Source organism: Leptonychotes weddellii, chromosome 8 (genome assembly GCF_054177405.1).
Source record: "Leptonychotes weddellii isolate Sample4059 chromosome 8, ASM5417740v2, whole genome shotgun sequence".
Classification (NCBI taxonomy): Eukaryota; Metazoa; Chordata; class Mammalia; order Carnivora; family Phocidae; genus Leptonychotes; species Leptonychotes weddellii.
In genome coordinates this window covers 122,398,906-122,426,826 of record NC_138376.1, presented here as the reverse complement: position 1 = coordinate 122,426,826, position 27,921 = coordinate 122,398,906, and the positions used below count along the sequence as shown (strand labels likewise).

At 39.1% G+C, this 27,921-nt stretch overlaps 1 protein-coding gene and 1 long non-coding RNA gene across 10 annotated transcripts in view; one reads left to right on the top strand and one right to left on the bottom strand.

Annotated features, from left to right (window-relative positions):
- The window catches only part of SERAC1 (serine active site containing 1), a 251,449-nt gene that overhangs the window by 211,609 nt on the left and 11,919 nt on the right, over window positions 1–27,921 (top strand). For all 9 annotated transcript variants that reach the window (XM_081829229.1, XM_081829225.1, XM_081829231.1 and 6 more), the window contains 8 exons: window positions 2,075–2,111; window positions 4,601–4,737; window positions 5,890–5,979; window positions 7,299–7,430; window positions 10,167–10,288; window positions 11,297–11,425; window positions 19,662–19,775; window positions 21,994–22,156. In XM_081829229.1, the coding sequence (XP_081685355.1) occupies window positions 2,075–2,111; window positions 4,601–4,737; window positions 5,890–5,979; window positions 7,299–7,430; window positions 10,167–10,288; window positions 11,297–11,425; window positions 19,662–19,775; window positions 21,994–22,156 (924 nt within the window). The remainder of the gene's footprint in view (window positions 1–2,074; window positions 2,112–4,600; window positions 4,738–5,889; window positions 5,980–7,298; window positions 7,431–10,166; window positions 10,289–11,296; window positions 11,426–19,661; window positions 19,776–21,993; window positions 22,157–27,921) is intronic.
- Window positions 11,509–18,772, bottom strand: LOC145723159 (uncharacterized). The gene is made up of 3 exons (XR_014148032.1): window positions 18,263–18,772; window positions 15,406–15,547; window positions 11,509–11,860 (listed from the first exon to the last, which is right to left on the bottom strand). It is a non-coding gene; the product is annotated as an uncharacterized LOC145723159 (long non-coding RNA).

Below are 27,921 nucleotides of genomic sequence, written 5' to 3'. Positions count from 1 at the left end.
GCTATCTTTATTTGTAAATCTTTGTTTACCTTATTCATTACTAATCTTTATTTGTAAAAGAGAAGATAGGCCTAGATCATGTTTCATTCATTGTGCCAGGTACTGTTCTAGGCCCTGAGGATACAATATGGATTAAGACAAAGTCCCTGTTTTCATGGAGCTTCTGTTTGTTCTTTAAGATAGATCTTTTTTTAGGATAGCTCCTTTTCATGTAGAAAATTCTATGATTCTGTATTTTAAATATAAAAAGAGGGGTTGAGACAGAGAAGGGAGCTTTTCCTCTCTCATCATTCCTAAAGACCAAAGAGTAGTGAATTTACTTTAGGATAGGAGAAAAGCCAGTGAAAAAGAAACATAGCAAGTTGGTAGCAGTAGAGAAGGAAACAAGCTGCTCTCGGGGCCCACAGGGTTGGGCGGGGGTCGGGGGAGTGGGGGTGGGTGGGAAGGAAGCCATCTTAGAATAAAAAATAAAAAATCCTAGAGGAGTCCCACAGTCAGGAAGCTCTGTCACAACTTCTGATCTCATCCCTGCTGACCTCCTGGAACTGTCCCCTTCCCAGTTCTGGAACCACTACTAAGGTCTTGGAGTTTGGGAGGAATGTCCATCTCCCTTGTCTGATGTCTAGAGAAGTCAGTCGAGTTGAGTTCCTTATCCCTCTGTAGGGAGGATGAATGTGTTCTCAGTAGCCTAAGTTGAAACTCTGACAGCAACCTGCAACCTCTACACATCCAATGAATTAAAGGTTATGTAAGTTTTGCAGGCAGGTAGCAATACCTGACGATTATGGGTAATGTATCCGTAAAGGTTGTGTTCAGTGCATGTTCACTGCATATGGCTTAAATTAGTAAAGTTTTCATTTTTCTTATATAACAGGGAGTCAAGAGAGACAATTTAGAGCAGGAACCACAGATTAGCAATCCTCCTGTCTTTCTGCTCCATTAACTTTATTGTCCTCATGGTCACAACATGGTTGCTGAATCTCTAGACATCAAGAAGGCAGAAAGGCCAAAAGTCATCTTATGAAGCTGTGTCTTTTTATTTGGGGAGGGATCTCTACTTACAGACTTCCATCTATAGCTGATGGGCTACAACTGTGTTGCATGGCTAGCCCTAGCTGTAAGAGTAAGGAATTTGAATATTTTTAGATAGTAAGTAGGTTGTGTTAGTAAGGATTAAGGGGCTTATGTGGATCAAATAGGCAGCTAGATGTGTCTTCCACTAGGAGATTTTTTTTATATTAAAAAGGTTTTCTTTTTTAGTTCCAAACAAATTTATAAGTAAACTGGTAGAATGTAACCAGTATTTTTTTTCTTAAAGATTTTATTTTTTTATTTGACAGAGAGAGAGAGACAGCGAGAGAGGGAACACAAGCAGGGGGAGTGGGAGAGGGAGAAACAGGCTTCCCGCGGAGCAGGGAGCCCGATGCAGGGCTCAATCCCAGGATCCTGGGATCATGACCTGAGCTGAAGGCAGCCGCTTAACCGACTGAGCCACCCAGGTGCCCCTGTAACCAGTATTTTTAATGGGGCTATATTCATATGGCACTTAACCACCAACTATAACATAATTACTTTGGGAAAAGTCATTTTGTGTCCCTGCTTCACAAATATGATCCCCCCCCCCCCATATCATCCTAGTAGTGATAGAGAGAATTCTCCCCTGTCCCTTATTTAACTGGTTGTGAACTAGAAGGAGTCAGAAGGCAAGTTAGCTTCATGGCTGTCTCATTCAGTGGAAGCACTGCAGGCCTGGCAACGTCCCAGGTGCAGTAACACCGGGGTCTCTACTGGTTTGCTGGGGATGACAGAATAAGAGATACAAGAAAGGGAGAATAGTAGGAAGTGAGAATGAGTATGAAATACAGAGTATATTTTTATACCCAGTGCTTATTGTTTCGTTTGTCTACATCTGGGGATAGGAAGCCTTTTGGAAAGTAATTGATCATAATCATGGAAAAATATCAGTAACTTCTTATCCAATTATATAATATAGGTAGAGACACTGTTGCATATTTCCTGTCACATTTTAAAAAATGAAACTCATTACATTGACTTTTTTCCTTTCTTTTTGAAGGAAATATAATAAAGTTTACTGGATCACTTATTTTAGGGTAAGTGTCAACTATGAAATATTAATTGGCTTCTTTATACTGCTATTTGAAATCCCAGTGGAGGTGATTTACAGTAGAATGGGGTGGCAATTAGGTATAGATTTTGGAATTAGACAGGTGGATTAATCACTGGTTTTACCACTTCAGTGTTGTCTCGATCCAGTTACTTTACTATCTGAGAAGTGTCTTTTTTTTTTTTTTTTTTTTTTTGAGAGAGAGAGAATGAGAGACAGAGCATGAGAGGGAGGAGGGTCAGAGGGAGAAGCAGACTCCCTGCCGAGCAGGGAGCCCGATGCGGGACTCGATCCAGGGACTCCAGGATCATGACCTGAGCCGAAGGCAGTCGCTTAACCAACTGAGCCACCCAGGTGCCCTCTGAGAAGTGTCTTATCTTAGGTCCAAGGGTACAATGGGGATTCTACCCGCCAGGCACTGTTGCTCTGAGAAAAGCCCTTGACCCATACAGAGCAGGCGCTCACTAATTAGCTTCACATATTAAAATCACATCTTGTGATTCTAAAGTGGTCAGAAAGGTAAAAATTGACTGTAGCCAAAATTATTTTTGAAAACCCCTTAAATCACCATACAGCGCTCGTGAAAGGAAATGGAGGCTGACTGAGAAAACCAGATTGACATCTTCCATCTCATGCTCTTCAGAGGTGCATGCTTAATGAGTGGAGTGACTTTCTTCCCTTTTTTTTGGAAGGGGGGTTATATATGTTAATATATGTCTAATACTATTCTGTATTTGTTAAAACTCTTTTTTACTATTATACATATGAGATCGTTTATTTATACACACATACATATATAACTCTTAGATGCTGAAATGATAAAGGAGATGGATTTGGCATTTTATTCAAATACCAACATTTCTCCATGACATTAATGTAAGACAAAACATAGTTAGATGACTTTTCCCTTTGGATCATTCCAGGCAAAATATATAGTCATGTACTTTGTCTATTTCACGGTTATGTTCAGGAGTATAGTGAAAATTAATCACATAATTTCTAGTAAAGAATTTTGTCTTTCATTGAAAGCACAATAAAAATATTGAATGCATTTGCTCTTTCTGGGTGCTCAGATAGTACTCTAAGAGAGGAGAGGATTCTGTTTCTCTGGTGCTGGCCAGTGTCTGGCCCTTCTGTCTTACCTGCTTTAACTTTGGGATGTAAATCAAAGGTCAGGAGAATGCTTATATAACTGATTTTACTAAGCCCTGAATCTAGACAGTGCAGCCTTTGTGTCTGGATTTAGGGAGTGTGTAGGTCAGTCTGTTCAGGAAAAAACCCCTTCATTTTGGGTACATAACAAAGAACATGTATTTCACACCTAAAAATTGACTTTATGCATAGGTCTTAGGAGAAATATGCTGGTGATGGGAGTACAAATTGGCTAAACTTTTTAGAAAAACAGTTTGGCAGTATCTAATACAGTTGAATAGTATGTATACTGTCAGAAAGTCTGTAATTCTCCTTCTTAGATGAGTATCCTAGAGGAACATATACACATGTGTACAGTGTAGATGTATAGGGTGTGTAACAGGATTGTTTGTAATAGAATCAAACTAGAAATTCCCTGAATACCCATCTGTGGTAGAATGGGTAAGTTGTGGTATATCCATCCAATTGCTGAGTCACATACCATATGAAAATACAAACGTATGAACTACTGATACATGCAGCACTGTGAACAAATGTCACAAACAAGAAGCTGAGCAAAAGAATACATACAGTGTGATTGCATCCTGATGAAGTCCATAGACAAAACTAAGCTCTGTTGTTTAAGGATGCATGTATAGATGGCAAACTATAAACAAGGACATTATTGTAATAAAAGTCAAAATAATAATTAGCTATAGAGATGAGAGAGTGGGTCAAGATCAGGAAGGGACACACTCTGGGCTTCTGGGGGTACTGTTAATGTTCTGTTTTTTGCTTGGATATTGTAATTATTACTGTTCATTAAACGAAAATGTGTGTACATGCATTTATACATATGTATATAAATATAGTGTATGTTATATCCACATTACTGTGTATATATTATGTTTTTTAATAAGAAGGAGGACAATTCCACAACAAAAAGCTTAATATAAAAGTGTGGCTCAATCAACAGGGTATATGTTGAGGAAATTTCTGTTTGTTATGGGGTGCAAATCACTAGTGTATATGAAACTTTTCGTTCAGAAAACATTTTATTTCGTTCAGTGTTTACTAAGCGCTTATTTTTGCCATCCTTTTTTTGGGAAATTCTGCCCTTAACCTTTTTTCACCACTTGTAGGAAATATTATTCTCAGTCCGTAGGCTCAAGAGCTCAGCTGTTGTTCAGGTTGAGCCATTCAGTTTATGTGATACTCAGGAATCTGATGAGCTCCATAACCAATATAATTCTGTTATTCTGTCATGTAAAAAAAAAAAAAAAAGTGGCTCTTGTGTTACCTTTAGATCACTTATTCATGATGAATTTTTTGTTTCTTTTTCAGCGGTTCTTTATTTCTTACATATGAAGTTCTGGCCCTCAAGAAATCTTTGACATTAGATACTCAAGTAGTAGAAAGAGAAAAAATGAAGTCATATATATATGTGAACACAGTTTCTTTAGATAAAAGAGAAAATTATGGTAAGTTTATGGTAAAGTAATCCCATTTCTGTGAAGAATGGAAGCTAGTTATTAAATTTTAAAATGAGTATTTAAAACACAATATTAACAAGGTAGGTTCAGCTCATTCTAAGAGTCAGCAAATCCTGTGAGAACCAAGTTCCTAAAGAAGTAATTGAAGACCAAATTTTGGACTTCCATATTTAATTCAGGTTTGCAACTCTCCTGTAACTAAGTGAAGTGAAGACTAGCTGGCTATTTTAGTCTAAACTTGGAATTCCACACCTTAGTGGAGGTCAGTTCAGAGGCTGGCCCTCAGTTTAGCAAGTATAAAAGCATGATTTTGTCACTTAGCTTAGATATATTCCTGCTTCAAGGGATTTATTCATGCAAACTAAAATCATGACATGGATTCATAAATCTGAATACTAACTTACTAAAGAGGGAAAAAAATCTCTCACAGAGGCTAGAAAACCTGTCTTTACGAGTCAGAACATTCCTCTTCTCTGTATTTAGGTCATAGGGAAACCTAATTAGTAACCAGACAGTTGCTTGATGAACGTGAACTTTTAGAGGAGAGGCGTATCTTTTCATCAGGGCTTGGGTAGCCTGGTGAGGCACTGCCTTGACTTTCAGCTGCCTGTTCCTACACTGTCGGCCAGACTAACCTTGTCTGCTACAACGTTATGTTCTCTGAGTGAGGCAGCTTCTACTCTTCCCTTTCTACTGCTGTATAAATCACCATCTGTCCTGTTGGCATTACAGTTTCAATTATACAGATGATTTTTATAGTTTACAATTTATCCATATAGCAAAGCTTCATCTCCATAGTAAGGCATCTCCAAATTTCAGTTTGAGAAGGGCTGTTGTTCTGGAACATTTTCCTGAATGTAGCTAATCCTATGTTGCATATGAGGATTTTGTTAGCTTTAGTTAGTGTTTTTGTTTTTGTTTAGTTTTTTACTTTTTTCCTGACTTGGAGAGCAATCTTATTTTGGGATCTAGAGCTCTGTGTTCACATAATGGTTTTAGTTGTTTTGATAGTGACACTAAAAGAAAAAATGCTGTTTTATATTTTTTGAAAAAATTTAGTTTATACATTTTTCTTTAAAGTAGTGGAGTGTAGCATTAAGAATATATACTTGGTTTTATCTAAGTTTGTAATCATCTTAGGAATCACCTACCAGGCAAGAAAAGAGCTTCACAAAGCAGTAAGAAAAGTATTGGCAACATCAGCCAAGATACTGTGGGGCCCATTTGCTGGTAAGTATCAAATATTTAACTTGGAGTCTTTATCAATGATCTGAAAGTCATTTGATGATCAACTTGAGATCTTTTTTTTCCCATTTCTTATACTGACATTAATTATAGCTATGGAAAATTAAGTGACATTATTCTCTTGGGCTATATTTAATTTTAAGGGTGCTTTTAATTTTGATGCCTTGGACAGTCTTCTTCCTTCCACTTTGTGGATGTATTGTTGTTAGATAATATAATAATAAATATTGAGATTAAATATACCGTTTTCTCTTGATGAGTGTTTTAAAATTTTAAATTTGTTAGAAAATCACTCCCATGCTTTCTCATAATGAGAATATTGCATCAATAATGTAGATTTTACAATCAAACAAATCTACAATATAGAGCTAGCTATGAAAGAGCTTACTTGATCTCTTTAAAAAGTTACCATCATGAAAAAGAGAGGTGAGAAAATTTTTAAGAATTAAAAGATACTAAAGAGAATCAAATCCTGGTTTTAACGAACGGCTCTGAAGGTATTTTTTGAACACTTGGAGAAATTTGAATATGGAGTTAGACTGGATTTTAGATGGTTTATGGAAGATTTTTGTTAGTGTTCTTGGGTGTTACAATGGCATTGTGAGTATATAGGAGAATGCAGGCTTATTCTTAGGAGATGCAGGTTGACTAAGAAAGGGTCAAATGTTACATCTGCAACTTCCTTTCACATGGTTTAGAAAAAAAATACACATCCATATAGATTAAGCAAATATGGAAAAATAAAAGTTATTAAATATAGCTGTACACATGTGGATGTTAAGGTATTCTTTTAATTCTTCCATATGTTTGATATTTTTCATCGTGAAAAGTTTTTTAGGGAAAAAGAGCAACAACAAATAAGAGACCAGGTTGTGAAAGCAACGTAGTATATAAAACAAAAGCACATGATAACATACATAATAAATATTAACAAAATAATATGATAGAACTAAGAACAAACCTACCAGTCATTATCAATACCCGGAAATGGATTTCAGTCTCTTATTGTAGATTTCAAGTACTTATAAATTTCCATCTTGGGGCACCTGGGTGGCTCGGTCGGTGAAGCGTCTGCCTTCGGCTCAGGTCATGATCCCAGGATCCTGGGATTGAGCCCCACTTCGGGCTCCCTGCTCAGCGGGAAGCCTATTTCTCCCTCTGCCTGCCACTCCCCCTGCTTGTGCTCTCTCTCTCTGACAAAATCTTTCAAAAAAAATAATTACCGTCTTAAATAAATGGACGGGTAACATGTTTTAACTGTTAGCACTGTTTCTGTTGTCTTGTTCTTTTTTCTTTTCACAAAGACACCTTCAGTACAGTTGATGTCGAGGATCACGAGTGTGCTACATGGCTGCTCCTGAGGAAGAGCCAGTCGGGGGACAGAGCAGCGCGACTGCAGGCCGTGCAGGAAATGTCAGAGACCCATCACTGGCACGGTAACACAGCCCTCCGAGCACCTGCCACTCTGCCGGCTTGCTCCTGATCGCTGATATCAGGGGAAGGAAAGGAGATGTCAGGGAAGGAAAATAATTCAGGGAATCTGAATATTAAAATTTTAAAAAAGAAACTCCAGTGATAGAGAAAGTAGAAAACTGCTGGCCTGGTATCCAGATGTGTTTGATAAGAACAGGCTCAAAACTGAGGAAGATGTATTTGTGTAACTTTCTACCAGAACGAAGTTTTACTTGATGAGAGAAACTCTTGGTGCTGATAGCGATAGCCTAATACTATATTTGCATTTTCTTTTGGTTCCTATTTAACGAAATATATTTTATTTATTTTACTTTATTTTTTTTTTAAAGATTTTATTTATTTATTTGACAGAGAGAGAGAGAAGAGCAGGGGGAGAGGTAGAAATAGGCTCTCCGCAGAGCAGAGAGTCCGATGTGGGACTTGATCCCAGGACTCTGAGATCATGGCCTGAGCCAAAGGCAGACGCTTAACCGACTGAGCCACCCAGGCGCCCCACGAAATATATTTTAATTGCTTGCTGCACCATACAGTTATACTTGTTTTCACTTTGACAATTTACTTGGCTCTAATACTAATAATGAGTCAAGTGTACCTGATTTGTGTGTTTATTGTTTTTAAAGGAAAATTTAAAATATTTAATTGTATTTAAAAATTGCAAGTTCTACAGTAAAAGTACATGAGCAAGAGTTCAGATCTGCTCTGATTATAGTACAGGGACTAAAATATACTTTATCAGTAGTCATCTTATAAAATGGGGTAAACAAAAAAGAATAGTTTTAGAGAAAAGTATCAGAATAAGATCTTTGCCTCCATACAAGTCGATTGATTGGTGGCTATATATAACTTATAAGCTTGTTCACTGTGGGTGAAGACTTAGAATAAAAATCTTTTTAAAAATCTACCTTCCAGGGGCGCCTGGGTGGCTCAGTCGTTAAGCATCTGCCTTCGGCCCAGGTCATGATCCCAGGGTCCTGGGATCAAGCCCCTCATTGGACTCCCTGCTCCGCGGGAAGCCTGCTTCTCCCTCTCCCGCTCCCCCCGCTTGTGTTCCCTCTCTCGCTGTGTCTCTCTCTGTCAAATAAATAAAATCTTTAAAAAAAAAAAATCTACCTTCCAGGGGCACCTGGGTGGCTCAGTCGTTAAGCGTCTGCCTTTGGCTCAGGTCATAATCCCAGTGTCCTGGGATCGAGCCCCGCATCGGGCTCCCTGCTCAGCGGGAAGCCTGCTTCTCTCTCTCCCACTCCCCCTGCTTGTGTTCCCTCTCTTGCTGTGTCTCTGTCAAAAAAATAAAATCTTTAAAAAAAAAAAAACCTACATTCCAGGGGCGCCTGGGTGGCTCAGTTAGTTAAGCGTCTGCCTTCAACTCAGGTCATGATCTCAGGGTCCTGGGATCGAGTCCCTGCATAGGGCTCCCTGCTCAGTGGGGAGTCTGCTTCTCCCTCTGCCCACCCCCCCCCCACTTGTGCATACACACTCTCTCTCTCTGTCTCTCAAAATAAAATCTTAAAAAAAAAAATCTACCTTCCAGGACTCCATTTCAGATTTACTATATCAGAAAAATCAGAGTTGGAGCCCAGGCACGTAGATTTTGGGAAAGTTCCCCACTTGATCATAAAGAACTCACCCAGGTCATGAACTGCCATTATTAAAAATAATGCCTGCCTCAGTGGTTGTAATTTTGTTTTCGATACATAGCTTAGTCTATTTGGGCTGCTATAACACAAAACTGTAGACTGGGTGGCTTATAAACAAAATAAATTTCTTTTTTCTTTTTTTAAGACTTTAGTTATTTGTCAGAGAGAGACAGAGGCAGGCAGAGGGAAAGCAGGCTCCCCGCCGAGCAAGGAGCCCCATGTGGGACTCAATCCCAGGACCCTGGGATCATGACCTGAGCCGAAGGCAGACACTTAACCGACTGAGCCACCCAGGCGTCCCTAGAAATTTATTTCTTACGGTTCTGTAGGCTGGGAAATCCAAGATCATAGTGCCATCACCACCTTGATGTCTGGTGAGGACCTGCTTCCTGGTTCATACATGACCGGCTTTTTACTATGTGTCCTCACGTGGCAGAGGGTGCAAGGGATCTCTCTGGGTCTCTTTTATAAGGACAGTAATCCCAGTCATGGGGGCTTCCAGAAGTTCCCACCTCCAAATACCATGACATTGGGAATTCTGTTTCAACATATGAGTAGGGTGGGGACACAGTCATTCAGAGCAATACATAAAGGCTGGACTGGTTAAATCATGAAGGCTCAAACAAAGTACCACCATCTGAAACCTCACATTATTCATGGACATCAAGAGATGCAAAGCACCACACCATACCAGGGACAGTAGATCTCAGTGCAACCTCAGGTTTTTTAAAGTAGTGATCAAAACAGTTTTTAAACGCTAGAATTATTACAAAGAAAAGGAGAAGAAGTTAAATTGGTTCTGACCTATCAATTTTCACATTTGAAGTTCAGTTCTTCAAAAGGTTAGTTAGACCGCGATATGCTTACATATATGTTGAGAATTATGAGATCAGGCGTGGAAATGTTGGATATCTGGCTTACCAGTAGTGTAAATGCAGTTGTGATTATGAAAAGAGACGTGGGAAATTTTGAATCACAAACTTATAATTTAAAAATTAAATGTTCATTTAATTCTTGAAACAACTATAAGCTAATTTGGGTGCTAATAACATACTTTTACAATAGATTACCAGTATAGGATAATTGCTCAAGCCTGTGATCTGAGAACTCTTATTGGTTTGGCACGAAGCAAAGAGAGTGATCTTCGCTTTTTTCTTCCACCACCTCCTTTGCCATCTTTAAAAGAAGTAAGTAAATAAAATAGTCCAGTGAGTGAAAAATAGATTAATATATCATCTTCACTTTGGGTGCAAAGTAACCATTCGAAAAGCAGTCTGTTGGCTACTTTTCACAAGCAGGTAAACAAGATGTAAACCTGAAATTGTAGTTCCTATACAAAGATTTCTTGATTTATCAGGAGATGTTTCTCTTGTGTTATTTTCCCCTTTTGGGCATTGTGAGTCTTTATACACCAGAAGGTAACTTCATAGCCAATCAACATCGATGAATTAGGCCCTAGTTCTAATATTGCTGTAGATCTGTTTTTCTCAACACTTCTGACATTTTGGGCCAAATAATTCTTTGTTGTGGAAGGTTGTTCCGTACATTGTAGGATGTCTAGCAGCATCCCTGGTCTACTCACTGGATGCCAGTAGCAGTCCCCTCAGTTGTAACAACCACAACTATCTCCAGATACTGCTGAGTGTTTCCTGGGGTGCAAAAAAGCTCCTGGAGAACCACTACGTGTAGATATTAACATATCACTCTGCATAGGTTTTTACTAAACACTACATATAGATATTAATGTATTACTCCACGTAGATATTAATTACTAACCACTAATAGGTATTAGAGTGTGCTTCTTCAGCACCTTTCCAAGGCTTTCCTAGAAAATGAAAATCTGAAAACTTGCAATCAGTTATTGAAAAATAGAAAAATGAATATGCTAGATGTAAGTTATTAGAGAAAATCAGTAATGAGTTCTGGATTTTATAGAAGCAAGGTTTGGTTAGAGTGTAATAATCCATTTTGAGTCAAGAGCTAAACTTTGCAATAGGGCTTTCAGACTGAGGTAGCAGACATAGAAGTACAGAACTCATAATTGATTCTCTATGTCCTTAGGTGGGCAACAGTTTTCAAGACTAAAAGCACTAATTTATCTCTGCTCTTTTGTTTTGGCTTTGATTCTTTGGGTACTTTTGTTGTATTCAGTTGTTGAGCTTAATTATGAAAAATTTCCTTTCCTTTTATTACAGGATTCTTCCATTGAAGAAGAGCTCAGACAGTTGCTGGCTTCTTTACCTCAAACGGAGCTAGATGAGTGTATCCAGTATTTTACATCTTTGGCTCTGAGTGAAAGCAGTCAAAGTCTAGCTGCTCAGAAGGTTATCTCATTTATTCATTCAGTAAATATTTTGGAGTGCCCATCCACCCTTTCTAGGATACTGTGCCAGGGGCCAGCACTTAGAAACTTAGAATAGTCATCCATTCAGGAACAGAATAAACATGTTGGCTCCTGGTTGTGTGCCAGGCACTGTTAGGGATGGTGGGGAGACAGGTAAATAAACAAAATCACAGAATGTACAAGAGAGATACGGGCTACTCTGAGAGCCCTTCACTCTGCTTAAGAAGTCATGTAAGGCTCCATGGAGGTGACTCTGAAGTTACATCTTAAAGATAGTAGACATTTCTAAATGTTTGTAGTGGGAGGGATTCACTAGAAGCCACGTTCAGCATCTTGCTGGATCCAGAAAGCTTCCTTATCACATCTCCATCATCTCAGACACCACAGCAAGCTCCTTGTCTCTCCAGTTGTATGCCTTCACAGCAGCCAGAGTGATTAAAAAAAAAAAAAAAGACGTGAATTAGATCCACTCATTCTCCTGCATTAAGCCTTCCAGATAGCTTCCCATTACATGCTAAGTCTGAGCCCTTTTTGTGATCAAGGCATTGACTGGCATTATTTATCAGAGTGGCTCCCCTTGGAGTGGTGAGTGGTGACGAAATTGATAACAAGGTGCCAGTAGGCAGTCACAGGATGTAAAGTTTGTGTAGTGGCAGATGGTGTGCAAACAAGGAGACCGAGCACAGGTCAGCATGCCCAGCTGTACGTGCCATCTTGTCAGAGTTCTCAAAGTGCTCTTCAGGGTCCTTCACACCTTTGGAGTAAGACTATCTTTACATGGGAAAGCCATTCTGATTGAGGGCTTTATGTTCTTTTATGTCTTTCACCTCTTTGATTAGGTTTATCTGGCAAGGAAGAAGTCAAGCTTTCACTGTTTGCAAACAGCATGCTACTCCATATAGAAAACCCAAAGGACTCCACCAAAAAATTGTTAGAACTGATACATGAATTCAGTAAAGTCACAGGAAACAAAATCAACATACAGAAATCTGGTGTATTTCTATACACCGGTAATGAAGCAGCAGAAAGAAATTAGTCAATCCCATTTATAATTACACCCAAAACAATAAGATGCCTAGGAATAAACCTAATCAAAGAGGTTAATTCCTTTAAAAAAACAAAAAACAAAAAGCACATCTTTAATTAAACATTAAAAAAATATTTAATTTAGTTTCAGTTCTGAGGCCCCATCTCATCAGACCAGTAAGCAACTCCATTTTAGTTGTTCTCATCTCCTCTCCCACCCTGCCACCCCGTCACCCTCCCCCCGCCCCCCATTTAGTTAGGCTTCTCAGATTTTTTACTTACTAAGAAGTTGGGAGTGAAGAGATAGGAGGGGTGTCCATCTAGTTTTTACAGATCTGCCAAAACTGCCTTGTGACAGTCTCCAAGCGCCTTTCAAGGGGCAAAATGCTGCTTCTGTACAAAACTACCTCCTCAGGAGGTTACTTAGCCTTAGCAGATAACCTACACAGCTGTTTGGTTTTAGAGCAGAGCTTCTTAACCTTTTTATGCCATGGACCCCCCCCCCTCCGTGGTTTAGTGAAGTCTGTGAAGTTATTTCTAGATGCATAAAACACAATACATAGGATTACAAAGGAAACCAATTATATTGAAATAGTGTTATCACAAATAATTTTTGTGGTATAATACAGTACTACTTATTGATGCATTAAATAACAATACATTTAATTAGCAATAATCACTCCTTGGATACATTTAGAACAGGAAAGTTGAAATTTATTTTTAAAATATTTTAACTATTTTGAAATAATTTCAAACTTCAAAAATTGCAGAAATAATACATTTCACTAAGATTCACCAATTATTACTATTTTGTCCCATTTGTTTTCTGACCCCCAATTTACTCCCCATCTCTCTGTAGATATATTTTATATGTCTGTTCACACATATTTACTATTTTCCTCCCTGAACCATTTGAGAGTTAGATGTAGAAATAATGTCCTATCACCTCTAAAGACTTAAGTGTGTTGTATTTCCTGACAACATGGACCTTCTGAGATATGACCACAGTACAGATATCAAACTCAGAAAATTAACATTGATAGAATACTGTGATCTAATATAGACTCGATGTTTGAATTTTGCCGAGTATCCCAGTAATTCTTTTATGGTAGCTTATTGTTTGTTTTTTTGTTTTAAATCTGATCCATGTCTAGGATGAAACATTGCATTTGATGGTCATGTCTCCTTTTATCTGGAAAAATGCTTCAGCCATTCTTAGTCTTCATGTCATTGACATTTCTGAAGAATACAAAGTAGTGGTTTGCAGAATGTTCTCAATTTAGTGTGTCTCACGTGTCCTCAGGATTAGAGTCGGCTTATGCATTTATCGCAGGAACACAGCAGAGGTGATCTGTGTCCTTCTCACTGTGCCACATCCAGAAGCACATGATGCCAGTTGGTCCCCTTGTTGCTGATGTTAACTTGCCAGGTTTCTCTGCTTTAATGTTAATATATATTTTGTTTATAATGAATATAGGATCTGAGGGGAGAGGGGATGTTTGAGACTATTAGTCTATCCTGTTCTTCAAACTTTCAGCCGTTGGTTTCAGTATCCACTCAATGAATCGTGCCCAATAATGGTTATTCTTGGATGGTTGCAAAATAGTGATCTCCCCCCTGCCCAACTCTAACCATCCCTCTTTACTTCTGTCTACTGTAAGGAAAAGCTTTCCTTCCTCCTTCCTTCCTTCCTGATCCATGGATCCAGGGGCTCATGGATTATTTTATTCACTGGATTATAACCCAGTACTACTATTACTCATATTGATGCTCGAAGTGTCTCAGAATTGGTGTGGAAACCCCTTCAGGTTACCTCCCATGCATTTTGGAATTGTCTCCATTATTTTTTGAGTACTTCTTATTTTCTGGCATTAGAAAACATTCCAGGCTCCATCTTAAACTTTCTCTGCTCCAGCTCTGGAGTCAGCTGAATCTTCAAGAAGCCCTGGTTCCTTCTAAGGAAGGAACAACCAGTGGTTGTTAGAAACCACCTTTTGGGTGTAAGCTTGCTCGTTGCTACTGGGGTTGCTTTTAGACCCTTCCAGCGAAAGAGTTGGGGAAAATTGCAGTTTTGTGTGGTTCAATTCAATGTGTAAATTTTGCTTCTTTAAGACATCACTGTGAATGCTGTTGTTGCTGGGCTGAATAAGAATATTAAACTGAGGACTAGTCTGTCCGTGTATGGGTCTCAAGTAACTGCTGGTAGGTGGACACTAGATGGCAATGTCAATTCTGGGTCACCAGTATGAGGATGTGCAGTTGGCATTCAAAGGAATGAAGATCCTAGTGTTATTTTCAGAAAGCTGCAGCAAATGAGATGTGATAGGAAATTATCTGTGTTCTCTATTGCTGACAGAGTCACACAGATTACTACAGTTACTATGGTTTATTGTCTGTGTTTATAATTGAATGCAATGCAGAATTTCTGTGAGATGTCAGGAATAAAGACATAACATTTTCCCACCCAAGCATATGCCCTCCCTACCCTGAATTCTGTCTACCCCAGGCGCTTAAGGATGACCCTGGCTCAGCAGTTCCTATTTTAGAATGAACACCATTTCTAAGCACAGTTGGTTTGCACAAATTGCAGAGTTCTGAGGTTGTAAATTTTTACGCAGAAACACCAGAGATTAGCTTTTACGCACGTTAAAACAAAGGGACCCACAATTAGATGCAGTATCATGACACTCTGTCCCCCCTGCTCCCCACCCACCCTGGCAGTGATCTGCCTTCCCTCCTTTTGTTCCTTCTGCTCATTGGGAGAACTGGGTCAGAGGGAGCAAAAGCACTTCCCAGGTTTGCTGTCCCCTCCTCCACAGCTACGACCTTGGCAGCCATCTGTTATCTGCCCTGGGAGTTTGCTGACTACAATCTGCTCGGAGTCTGGGGGACAGGGAGGGGTGGTCCTTGGCCTTCCACCATCCCAGATGTTACCATCAAGATTGTTCCTTCTTTGGTGTCAGGATCCAGCTTTCAGTCTTGTTTTGTTTTTTTACCATCTGGACACTTCCAGTCAGTCAGCTTATCCCCAGTTTCAACCTTTCTTAGAGGACTTCAGGTGTCTGTGACCTAGAGCCTAAGGAAGCAACAACCAGAGATGCAGAAGTTTGAACATTTTAGATTGTGCTTGCTTCTTCATCTAATACAACAAGCTGCCTAGAGTCAAGAGAACAGTGGATGTGGTGCATTGAAATGATTTCCCATCACAAAGCTTTGTGGTCTTGGCTTAAGGATAGTCCAGCTAAAAATCCTGCAGTTTTGTATTATCATTTGCCCCTGTAATATCCTAGTCCCTCTGAAATCAGCTTAGGTATTAGGGTCTGAAGTCCTTGCATCAAAACACTTCTGACATCAATCTGCATAAGTGTAGCAATGTGTTATGATTGAGAGACACCAACAGACTTGATTTAAGGACTGGATATTTCTTTCACGACAGAGGATTTGGAAACCTACACAAATACACAAAACAGGCTTGCTTTCACATAGTTGGACAGGCTTCCTCGGTCCTGTGGTTCCCCATGATGTACAGCTGTGCACATTGAGGATTCTTTGTTGGAGTGAACCCATCATTGTCATCTGCAAACTCCCTGTACCTCCCCTTCTCCCAACTTTGGTTGTGGGTAAATCTCATCAATTTTAAGTAACAGAGAAAGCAAACACAGCTTTTTTCTAAGTTTCTAGGAGAATGGTTAATCATTTTCAGATGTCACATCTCTTAGCAGCCCTTGGCTTCAGCTTACCTGAATCTGTTTCTTCACTGCCTTTCTGACTGTCCCCTCCCTCATGCTCACTCTCCCTCACACTCACTATGCTTCAGCCACACTGGCCTTTGCTCTCCATTCCTTGAACTTGCCAAGTATTTATCTGCTCGTGTTCCCCCCACCTGGGATTCTCTGCTACCAGCTTGTCATATGGCTGCCTCTTCGTCCTTCAGCTCTCAGCTTGTCACCTCCTCAGAGAGACCTTCCTCTTTATCTCAAATGTTTATTGCATATATTGCCCTTTATAGCATTTAGCCCATTGTGTAATTATGCTTTATATTTATTTGTTTACTTAATTCTCTTACTCCCTTCCAGTAGTCTATAATATTCTCCCCAGTACCAAATACAGCCTCCCACACAATATATTCTCAATAAATATTTATGGAATAATGAATGAATCATGACATTGTTAAAAGAGCCAGCTGTGCACAAACTTATACATACTTAACAACTCGCATACGTCTATTATGAATCCAAGTATTTTTGTATGACAGACAAAAATGGAGATATTGTTTAATTGGAGTGTAGGTTATATGGTAAGAAAATATCTATTATGCATTAAGTCATTTGGTTGTTATAAACTTGTTGAGATGCATTTGAAAAATACCATGTTAATCCACAGTAATGTTGTTTCTCAAATTGAGTATCGTCATGAAAAAATTATACATAAAATGCTTTGTTACACATGTGATTAATAGATAATATGGATATAAATTCTTTAGTAACTTTATTAGTTGACCTTTCCTCTTATGCTTTATTATTATTGCCTTCTAATTTTTATACCTTACCCTTATTACTGTTTTTAACATTGTCACTCTTTCTTTTCCTCTGCATTTCTTTGATCCTTAAGAAATTGTTTTTTAGTTGCAATTATGGAATTTGATGTGTGGCATTTCTTTTTTTTTTTTTTTTTTTTTTTTTTAAGATTTTCTTTATTTGACAGACAGCAAGAGCGAGAGATGGAACACAAGCAAGGAGAGTGGGAGAGGGAGAAGCAGGCTTCCCGCGGAGCAGGAAGCCCGATGCAGGGCTCGATCCCAAGACTCCAGGATCATGACCTGAGCTGAAGGCAGATGCTTAATGACTGAGCCACCCAGGCGCCCCGATGTGTGGCATTCCTTAAATTTTTACAAATTTATGTAATCTTGCTCTAAATCCAGTGATAAAGCAGCAGTAACCTATGTGTATTTATTTTCGTGTTAAGAGTTAGAATACAGGGGTGCCTGGGTGGCTCAGTTGGTTAAGCATCTGCCTTTGGCTCAGGTCATGATCCCCAGGTCCTGGGATCAAGCCCTGCATTGGGCTCCTTGCTCATTGGGGAGCCTGCTTCTCCATCTCCCTCTGCCTCTGCTTCCCCTGCTTGTGCTTGCTCACTCTCTCTCAAATAAATAAATGAAATCTTTAAAAAAAAAGAATATAATCCATATGACCACACCATGAGTTTGCACCTTTTATTCACTCCTTTTTGCTTGTGCTTTTTACTACCACACAATATGCCAGTTCATAAATAACTTCAAAGCTTTGCTGATGAGGTTGGAATTGGAACTGCATTCTTATATCCCACTTAGAAAATGATCAAGAAAAACGCAGAATCCTGGGTCATTTTTTCTCCTTTTTCTTTCCTTGAAGCATTTAGCTTAGAAAGAGGTCAGATGATTTGAGGGTGTGAGGTAGGGAGAGGGATTTGGGGGAGGCAGGTTGTGGTGGTAGATCTTTAAGAAAAGTTCCCCACCCCTCTCAGTTCACTGTTTGCCCTCATGTCTGCTAGAGGAGAGAGTGACTCTTAATGAGTTAGTCCCTCCCCAGCCCTCGATTTCAAGAGCATCAATGGTTGAGATTCAAGCATGTTTAAACTTGGAAAAACAGAATGTTACATCAGAGAGGAGGGCATGAGTAAGAATTATAGAATGGCCAAACATTTTGTTTACTAGGTTTCCTGAACCATGGGCCCTATACATTAGCTCAAAATGTGGAAATTTATGGAATATATTTCACACTGGGCTTTCTATACACATTTTTGAAAAAATTACCTTGTAGTTGAGCTCTTTTACCAGCAGGTGGCCTGTAGGCACAGTTATGGCCCCTTGTTCCAATACAAAGCGCTTCAGAGGAGGACTAGTAATGAGTCTTCCTTCCATCCCTTCCATCTCCCACACCCCAGCAGACACACGCCCTCATGTAGTTATACATACTCTTACACAGATTGTAGCTTTTGATACACTCTTCTGCCCCTTTTTCTCACTTGAGGGTTTATCTTGGAGATTGGTATATATCAATGTATGAGGAGACTCAGAAATTTTCATGTTCATATAGCATTCCATTGTACAGTAGACCCATCATGATTTAACCAGCCTCCTGTTGGTGGCGGTAGGTAGTTCAGTCTTGCGCGCTTACAAACACTGCTGCCGTGAAGGAATCTATTCTTGCGTCACTTTGCCCTCGTGGGTCTCTGTAGGGCACAGGTGCTTGCAGTTTAGACACAGCTGTCCTGAGTTGTCCTCCACAGAAGCAGCAGGGTGATAGGAGTGCCTGCTTCCCCACCCCCCCCCCCCGATAGATGAAACTGTTCTTTGTCATGCAGTGTCACCGTGCATGCTTCTCGTAAGAGCAGCGTTGGGCATCGTGTCGTAGATTCCCCTTCCTAGGAACTTCCTGTTGATGACTGTTGCTCATTTTTCCGTAGCATCGTCGCTGTTTTTGTCACTGATTTGAAGGGAATTGTATACTAGTGACGTTAGCGTTTCATCTATGGTAAGAGCTGAAATTTTCTTTTCCCGGTTTATTTTTGTCTTTAATTTTTTTATTATGTTCAGGTGGCCAACATAGAATACATCATTAGTTTTAATGTAGTGTTCAACGATTCATTAGTTGTGTATTACACCTGGTGCTCATCACCGTATGTTCCCTGTTTATTCTTCTATTTCACTATCTACGAGGGCTAGTATACACTCCTGTTCTGTCTTATGGTTTTCCTAGCTCTTCTGCTTATTCTTCCATATGAACTTGAATTTCAGTTTATGAAGAATTAAAAGCTCTCTGATCATTCTTATCGGTTATCTTCATTTAAAATTTTTCCAGTAATGCCTTTTCTATTATTATTTTGATTAATAGACTTCAGGTAGACTCTACTCTAACATCATCTGACAGTAGAACATTATGGTCAGCCTGGGCTTTTCTTGTTAAAGAATTGTGTGTTAGTCTTCATACTTTGAGAGAAGAGGACACAGAGGAAAGAAGTAAGAAAGACACAAAGATTGCCTCTTCTAGAAATGAGTCCTTATGTTTTCTGTTCTAGTAAGCAACAATTTGCATAACTAGTTCCCTTTCAGCTTCCAAAATATGTCGTGTATAGCTCAGGGATTTTTTTTTTTTTTGTCAAACAAAAAATATGAGTCACTCTTTTTAGTAAACATCTTAATTATCTTTCAGGGTGGCTTATGGTGTTTTGGAGGAAATGGACTTCCTTATGCTGAAAGTTTTGGAGAAGTTCCTTCAGCTACAGTGGAAATGTTCTGTTTAGAAGCTTTGGTAAAACATTCTGAGGTAACTTACATTTTAAAAATGTGGTTTAGTTTTTATGATCACAGTGAAAAAATTGTACATGTTGGCTCAATCAAGGGAAGTAATCCTCATTTTTTGTAAAAGAAAAAAGCTTTTTGCTCGTTTTAAAATTTCTGCTTTTCCCATTTAATTAGAATTGATAATCATAATTTAGCTCCAATACATGTATTTCATTTTTGCCAAGTAGTTCTAAAAATGTATTTAATCTTAATGATACATAAAGAAAACAACCCATTGTCTAAATACAGCATTGACCTTTGAACTATGCTATCTCCTGCCTTTCTCAGATCATTTTTACAAATAATATTACCAGGTAGTTAATTTTCAGTAAAACATCTGCTAGAGATGCAGCATATAGAAAAAAAGTAAATATTTGGATGACCATACTCTTGAATTTTAACCAGAGCATGTATTAGTGGTTTTTAAATTTTTTGGCATTTATGACAACTTTTCTGTCATGATCATAGTTTGATTTTATTTACTTATTTATATTTATTTTAAAGATTTTATTTATTTATTTTTAGAGAGAGCGAGAGAAGGGGGAGGGGCAGACGGAGAGGGAGAGAGAATCTCAAGCAAGACTCCATGCCGAGAGCAGAGCCCGACATGGGGCTTGATCTCAGGACCCTGAGACCATGACCTGAACTCAAATCAAGAGTTGGATGCCCAACTGAGCCAGGTGCCCCCTGGTGCATTCTTGATTTTAAAAAGAAAAAAGCAACAAACTTTGTGGTGCTCAAATATGAATGCATAAAAATCACTCAGGAAGCATGCTTAAAAGTGCATATTTCCTGGTTACCTCTAGCAATTTTAATTTAGTAGATGTGGGGTTATGTCCAGAAATTTGCATTTTAACAGGCATCCCTGGTGAGGCTGCTGGAAGTGGTTCATCCCACATCATGAGAAACCCCATCCTAGAACTCTTAAACTCTCCAGTTTAATTTTGGGAACCATTAGTCATGGCTCAGAAGCATCTTTGGTCATCTCTAGTTCCCACCAGTGGAGTTAGGAATTGAGTACAAAACAGAGGTATTAGCATTGTAGTTCAAAAGGGCACGTGGGAATATGAGCTGGAGTTTTTGCGACTTCAGACTAGTTTCTGAAGTAATAGATGCATCTTCAGTGGAAAGTACAGTGCATGGAATACCTTTCCAGAAACCTCTCAAGTCATTACATATCTCACTGAGGTATGTCTAAAAGACATACTTTTAAATGCACTTAAAATGTGATAAAATTCGGGTGCCTGGGTGGCTCAGTTGGTTAAGCGACTGCCTTAGGCTCAGGTCATGATCCTGGAGTCCCTGGATCGAGTCCCGCATCGGGCTCCCTGCTCGGCAGGGAGCCTGCTTCTCCCTCTGACCCTCCCCCCTCTCATGTGCTCTCTCTCTCTCATTCTCTCTGTCTCAAATAAATAAAATAAAATCTTTAAAAAAAAAATGTGATAAAATTCAATAAAAATTTGGAGAATGGAAATTGTTGCATATATGTGACATGGTGTCATGTTAGTGAATACAACTGGTGATGGGAGGAGGCCAAGGCCGTGCCAGTGACCTTGGCACCTTGTGACGACTTATAATAGTATTACATATTTCCTTCGGCTTTCTTTTATCTCTTTTCTCCATTAAAAATTCACATCCCTTTTTATTTTTTATTTTCACTACTTGATCTTTCTCTTTAAAAACTGTTCTGACTCCTGAGTTTTAGGAGAGCCCCATAGCTGTGGACTTGTGTGGGGTGGTGTGCAGGGCCACAAGTGGTGCTTCTCTCTGGGAGTTCTTGTATGCAGAAGCAAAATCTGCCACTTGTATGGAGTTTTTTTTCCCCTGTTACCAGGTGGCAGCTTTCTCAAGCAGAGAAAAGCTTTTTAAGGTAGTTTCAAGCCAGCCAAAGTATCCCTATAAATTGAAACAATTCTATAATAATGACATCATCAGGTTATACATCCCACCAAGAGCTAAACAGAATAAGAATAAAAACTTCAGAAGTCCTGGGGAGATATGCCTTTATTTTTTCAGTGATTTTGAATCACCTCTCACATAGATAGGGGTTTGCTTATTTATTTAAGTAAGCTGACATGAGAGTTTCAGGTAGGTCTCTGTCCTTGAGCAGGAGCCCCCTGGCTGTGCCATCAGCATACTTTGTCACCTGGTTAGTGAATCTGTGCAACATAAAGTGAGCTTTCATTGATTTGTTGTGCTAGATATCTACACATTGTGATAAAATTGAAGCAAACGGAGGCTTGCAACTACTTCAGAGGCTGTACCAACTTCACAAGGATTGTCCTACAATACAGAGAAATATAATGCGTATCATTGGAAATATGGCTTTGAATGAACATCTTCATTCTACTATAGTTCGCTCAGGTAACACCTTTATATGCTGAGTATTTTGGATTTGGTCCTTTGTTCTTCTCCCACCTCCACCCCTCATGATACATTAATTTTTTAATAGACTTAAGACTTTGCTTAGGGTTACTTATGGGTCCTTAGAGCATGTCATTTTAGTAGGGGCACGGAATCGCTTGAGACATGTGGATAATCCACATTGAAGATAATCGGTGTGTGGATAGTCACAGGAGAGCAGTTTTTGCCATGATGACCATCTAATTGTTTACATCATCTTTGATATGATTTGGTTAACCAAGAGGTGTACTCCGAGTATAATTCGTGATTTTCCCCCCTTGCAACTAATAAACTGATGGTGGGGAGATACTTAAGACCATGCAGATATCCTGCTCATCTACTGAACATTCTTGCCTCATCTAGTCTTTAGCATGATGGTTGCAAAATAATGGTTTTCTAACGGCAGCACGCCTTCCCCAAGTGCTTTTCAGCATTTGGCATTTTCTTGTAAGCAAGAGCCTGCCCTTCTCTCTCCTTCCATCTGTCTCCCTCCTTTTTTCCTTCTTGACTCTCCCCCCCCCCCCATCAGTATGGGTACATAGATTCTTGGTTTTTTAATGGTTTATAACTTATTACTGTACTTCACATTTGGTGCCAGATTGTCTCAGTTTTGGTTAGTGGGAGCCCCATAGACTGGCTCCATGTGTCCTTGCAATGTGCCTACCTCATTTTGGGAGGCATTCCTTACTGTCTGGAATAACAAGATGTTCCAGGCTCATCTCTCTGAGGAGAAATGCAGGTAGATTTTAGTGCAGATTGATTGGTAGAGACCAGGATCTGGGTGCTTGGTGTCCTTATTGGTCCTGGAATGTCTGCTTTTTGGCTCTTTCAGTGGAAAACGCAAGGTGATATATACAGATACACACACACAACTATGCGTACATATGTGCTCATTTTATTAGAGCTCTTTATTATTAGAAACTATGAATTCATATTTTTTCTTGTGTCCCTGCTTTTATTTTTGTTTACGAGAGTTTTGATCAGTAGAAGTTTTTAATTTTGTGAAGTCTCATTCAGGGATCAGCCAACTTTTTCTATAAAGGACTACTTACTATGGGTTTTATTTGTTCCTACTTTTTAGATTCTTAAAGTAGAAACTTAATCACTGATTTTAACCTCTTTTCTTGTTTCAGTTACCTGTTGCTGTGTATCAAACACAAAATTCATTGGTTAAAATAGTGGTCATATATTTTCCTCATCAATCTGAAACTTGGGCAAGATTTGATAGTGAAGGCTTACATCACTCTAAGCAGCATTAACTGGAGCATCTTAGCTGTGGGGTGAAGGATACACTTTGAAGATTGCTCGCTTACCTGGCTTGCAAACTGGTACTGGCTCTCAGCTGGGACTGGGGACATTGGCTCCTTTCTACATGCGCCTCTGCATGCAGCTTGAGCTTCCTTTAAGCATGATGGCTAGGTGTAAAGGGCAAACGTCCCCAGAGAGGGCCAGGTATAAGCTTTTTTCCTTTTATAATCAAGCATTGGAAGTCATTTCTGCCATGATCTATTGATTAGAAGCTAGTCACTAAGCCTGGCTCACATTCAAGGGGAAGAGATTTGGAAGGGGTGTAGACTCATCACCTCTTAATGGAGAATAGTGTCGAAGAATTTGAAGACATGTTTTCAAATCACTACAATTTTGTATTTAAAGTGGTAAATTTCCTCTAACCTGCTTTAGATGCATCCCTCACATTTTGGATATATTGTATTTTTATCATTATTCAGTTTGACATATTTTCTAATTTTCTTGTGAATTTTTTTTTTGTCTCATGGGTTACCTAAAAGTGTGCTGCGTAGTTTATAAATATTGTTTTCTAGGTATCATATGTCTCTCATTTCTAATTTAATATATCATGTGTTCAGAGAACATACCCTATAAGATTTTAGTCTTTGGGAATTTATTGAGATGTACTTGATGGCCTGTTGTATGGTCTGTCATGGTGAATGTTCTGTGTGCACTTAAAAAGAATGAGTGCTCTGTAGTTGTTAGGTGAAGTGTTCAATATATAACAATTAAACCATATTGGCTGACAGTATTGCTTAAATCTTCTCTAGGTCTTCATTGCGTTTTTGTCTAGTTCTATGAATTACCGAGAGATGTGTGAAATTTTTCAACCATGATTGTGAATTTGTCTCTTTTTTCCTTTAGTTCTTTCAGTTTTCTCTTCCTGGTAGATTCATTTTTTATTAAAAAAGGATGTCTCTCCCACTGGGGTCACTCCTTTTCTTTAGGTCTACTTGATCTGGTATTAAAATAGCCACACTAGCTTTCTTTTTCTTTTAAAAACATTTTTATTATTGAGGTGTAATTGACATACAATGTCATGTTAGTTTCAGGTGTACAACATAGTGATTTGATAATCCTGTACACTATATGATGCTTACTGTAAGTGTAGTTATCTGTCACCACACAACATTATTATTGACCATATTCCCGATGCTGTACTTTTCATCCCTGTGACTTATTTTATACCTAGACGTTTGTACCTCTTAATCCCCTTCACCTGTTTCACTTAGCTCCCCCCCTGCCCCACTCCCCTCCTATCTGGCAACCAGTAGTTTGTTCTCTGTATGACTCTGTTTCTATGGGAGTTTTTGGTTTTGTTTTTTAGATTCCATGTATAAGTGAAACATATGGTATTTGTGTTTTTCTTTGACTTATTTCACTTAACATAATACCGTCTAGGTCTATCCATGTCATCACAAATGGAAAGATCTCATTCTTTTTTATGGCTGACTGATAGTCTATTACACACATACACACATACACATCTTATCCATTTACCCACTGACGTACCCAGGTTGTTTCCATATCTTGGCTCTTGTAGATAGTGTTGCAATAAGCATAGGGGTGCTTAGGTCTTTTTGAATTAGTTTTTCATTTTCTTTGGATAAATCCCTAGTAGAGTTCCAGGATTGTATGGTATTTCTATTTTTAATTTTTTGAGGAACCTCCATACTGTTTTCAACAGTGGCTGCGCCAATTTACATTCCCAGCAATAGTGTGCAGGGGCTCCCTTTTCTCCACATCCTAACACTTGTTATTTCTTGTCTTTTTAATTCTAGCCATTCTGACTGCTGTGAGGTGATAGCTTATTGTGGTTTTGATTTTCACTTCCCTAATGATCACCCTTTTTCTTATGCTTGCTGTTTGCATTACCAATCTTTTATCTTTTCTCCTTCTTTTGCTTTCATTTTTCTGTGACTAAAAATAAGTACATCTTTTATAGACAGCATATAGTTGCATCTTTTTTTTAAAATCCAGTTTGATCCTTTTAATCAGAGTGTTTTGTCTCTTTACTGCTAATGTAATTATGAATACTTTACTGACTTTTTTGGGTTACTTGAGTATCTTTTACATTCTGTTCTTTCTCCTCTTTTGGCTTTTTATATAGTATTATTTGTGTATTTTTTTTATTGGTGGTATCCTTAACTTATCACAGTCTATCTTGAATTATTATTATGCCACTTTATATATAGTGTGAGATTCTTACAACAGCGTAATTCACTTTCCACCCCTTGCCTTGGTATTGTCATAATGTATTTTATTCCCACATATGTTACAGACTTTGTGATACATTGTTGTTATTCAGTCAGCGATACTGAAAGACTATAAGAAAAAAAGTCTTATTTGCACATTTATAATATCCAGTGTTCTTCCTTCTGTTCTGTTTATCTACATTTACATCTGATATCATTTCCCTTCAGGCTAAAGACCTGGGCCTGCTGGATAAATTCTCTCACGTTTCATTTTCTGAAAGTCTTTCCTTTGCCTTTATTTGATTACCCCAGGAAGGAGATTTTCCATGGATAAAGAATTCTGTGTTGACAGTGTGTTACTTTTTCTATCAGCACTTTAAAACTGTCATTCCATTCTCTCCTAACCACCGCTATCTGATGAGAAGTGTCTTATTCCCACTTTCGTTCTCCTGTATGTACCTTGTCGTGTCTTCTCTGGCTTCTTTTAAGGTTTTTATGTTTGGTTTTTAGCAGTTTGACTATGAAGTGCTTGATTCCTTTTTTATATTTATGCTGCTCACAGTCTGCTGAGCTGACTGGATCAGTGGGTTGATGTTTTTGATCAAATTTGGAAAATTTCCAGTCAGTATATCTTAAAATACTTTTTCTTGTCTTCTTTTTGCTCTTTTCTCCTTTTGGGACCTCAGTCATGGATATTAGATCTCTTGATTCTGTTCCACAGGTCGTTGAGACTCTCTTCATTTCTCTTCAAATATTTTTCTTTCTCTGTGTTTTACTTTGGATAATTTCTGTTGACTTATCTTCAGTTTCTTTAATGGGATAGAGCCTTGATCAAATCAGTATTTTATTTAAAAAACCCACAAAACACTCTTCCCCGAACTGAACCCTGGCTCTTATCCCAAGTCTTTCATCCTCTCGGTGATTTCAGTATCTACTGGACCAGCCCACTGAACACCTTGGTCTCTCAGTTCCTTGACCTTCTCATCTCCATCGACTTCCTTCTCTGCTCCTGATTGTCTAGTACTACACTCCCATGCCACACCTGGATTTAGTCATGGCCTGAAACCACTTCACCTGCAAAATCAGTAATTCACCTCTCCGAGCACATCCTCCACATCATTCAAGCTTGTTTTTGCATCTGCTCCCACAGTGACTGGTTTTATTCTCTCCAGGAATTTATCTGCTGACCCCTTTATTTTCTCCCAGTCCAATCGTCCTCTTTATCCTCACTCCCCTCCTGACGCAGTGTATATATATTCCGTGGTCCATCATTTCATTGACGTTTTCTTCAGTGCCCCAGAACTCCCTTTCTCTTCCATCCTCTGAGCACACCCTTGGTCAAGACCCCAACGCTACAGAAAACCTCCTGGCTGCAGCTTCTGTGGCTGAGCACAGAATCATAGCAGATTGGCCATCACCTTCAATTTCGTTCAGCAGTCCTGTTTGTTTCTCCAGGCAGTCTGCCTGAACATTCCTAGCAATGACGATTTGAACCTCCTCCACATCCTCAGACTTTCCCCAGACTCCGTCCCTCTCAGCAGGTGACGTCTCCTACTTCAGTGAGACAGCTGAGACCCTGAAAGGAATTTCCCTCCGTTTCCCGCTACCAAAACCAAACCAGTCTTCCCCTTTTCTGCTCTTGATGATAGGAAGAGGGACATCTCTTATGAGCCCCCCAACTACACCTGGCTCCTTTCACTGTCTCAGGGATTGCCAGTCTTTTCTCATCTGCGTAGTCAGCGGCTCCTTCTCAACAGAACTCTTTGATCAACACAGATTAGGGGACAGTATGAAGAACCACCTAAATTCGCGGCGCGACACAACACCCCCTGCTTTTTCACCCTCTCTTCTGCTTTTGATTTTATATCTAAACTTTTCAAAGTTATCTATGCTTCTTTTTTTTTTTTTTTTAAAGATTTATTTATTTATTTATTTGAGACAGAGAGAATGAGAGAGAGAGAGCACATGAGAGGCAGAGGGTCAAGAGGCCGAGCAGGGAGCCCAATGCGGGACTCGATCCCGGGACTCCAGGATCATGACCTGAGCCGAAGGCAGTCGCTTAACCAACTGAGCCACCCAGGCGCCCTCTATGCTTCTTTTTGCTCAGCTCCCATTATTTCTGAATATTTCAGTTTGAATTCTGCTGCTTTACCTTGTTGTATTTTTTCCTTTAGGCATCCTGTATCTTTACCTATATATATAGGTGTGTGTGTGTGTGTGTATGTATATATATATATATATATA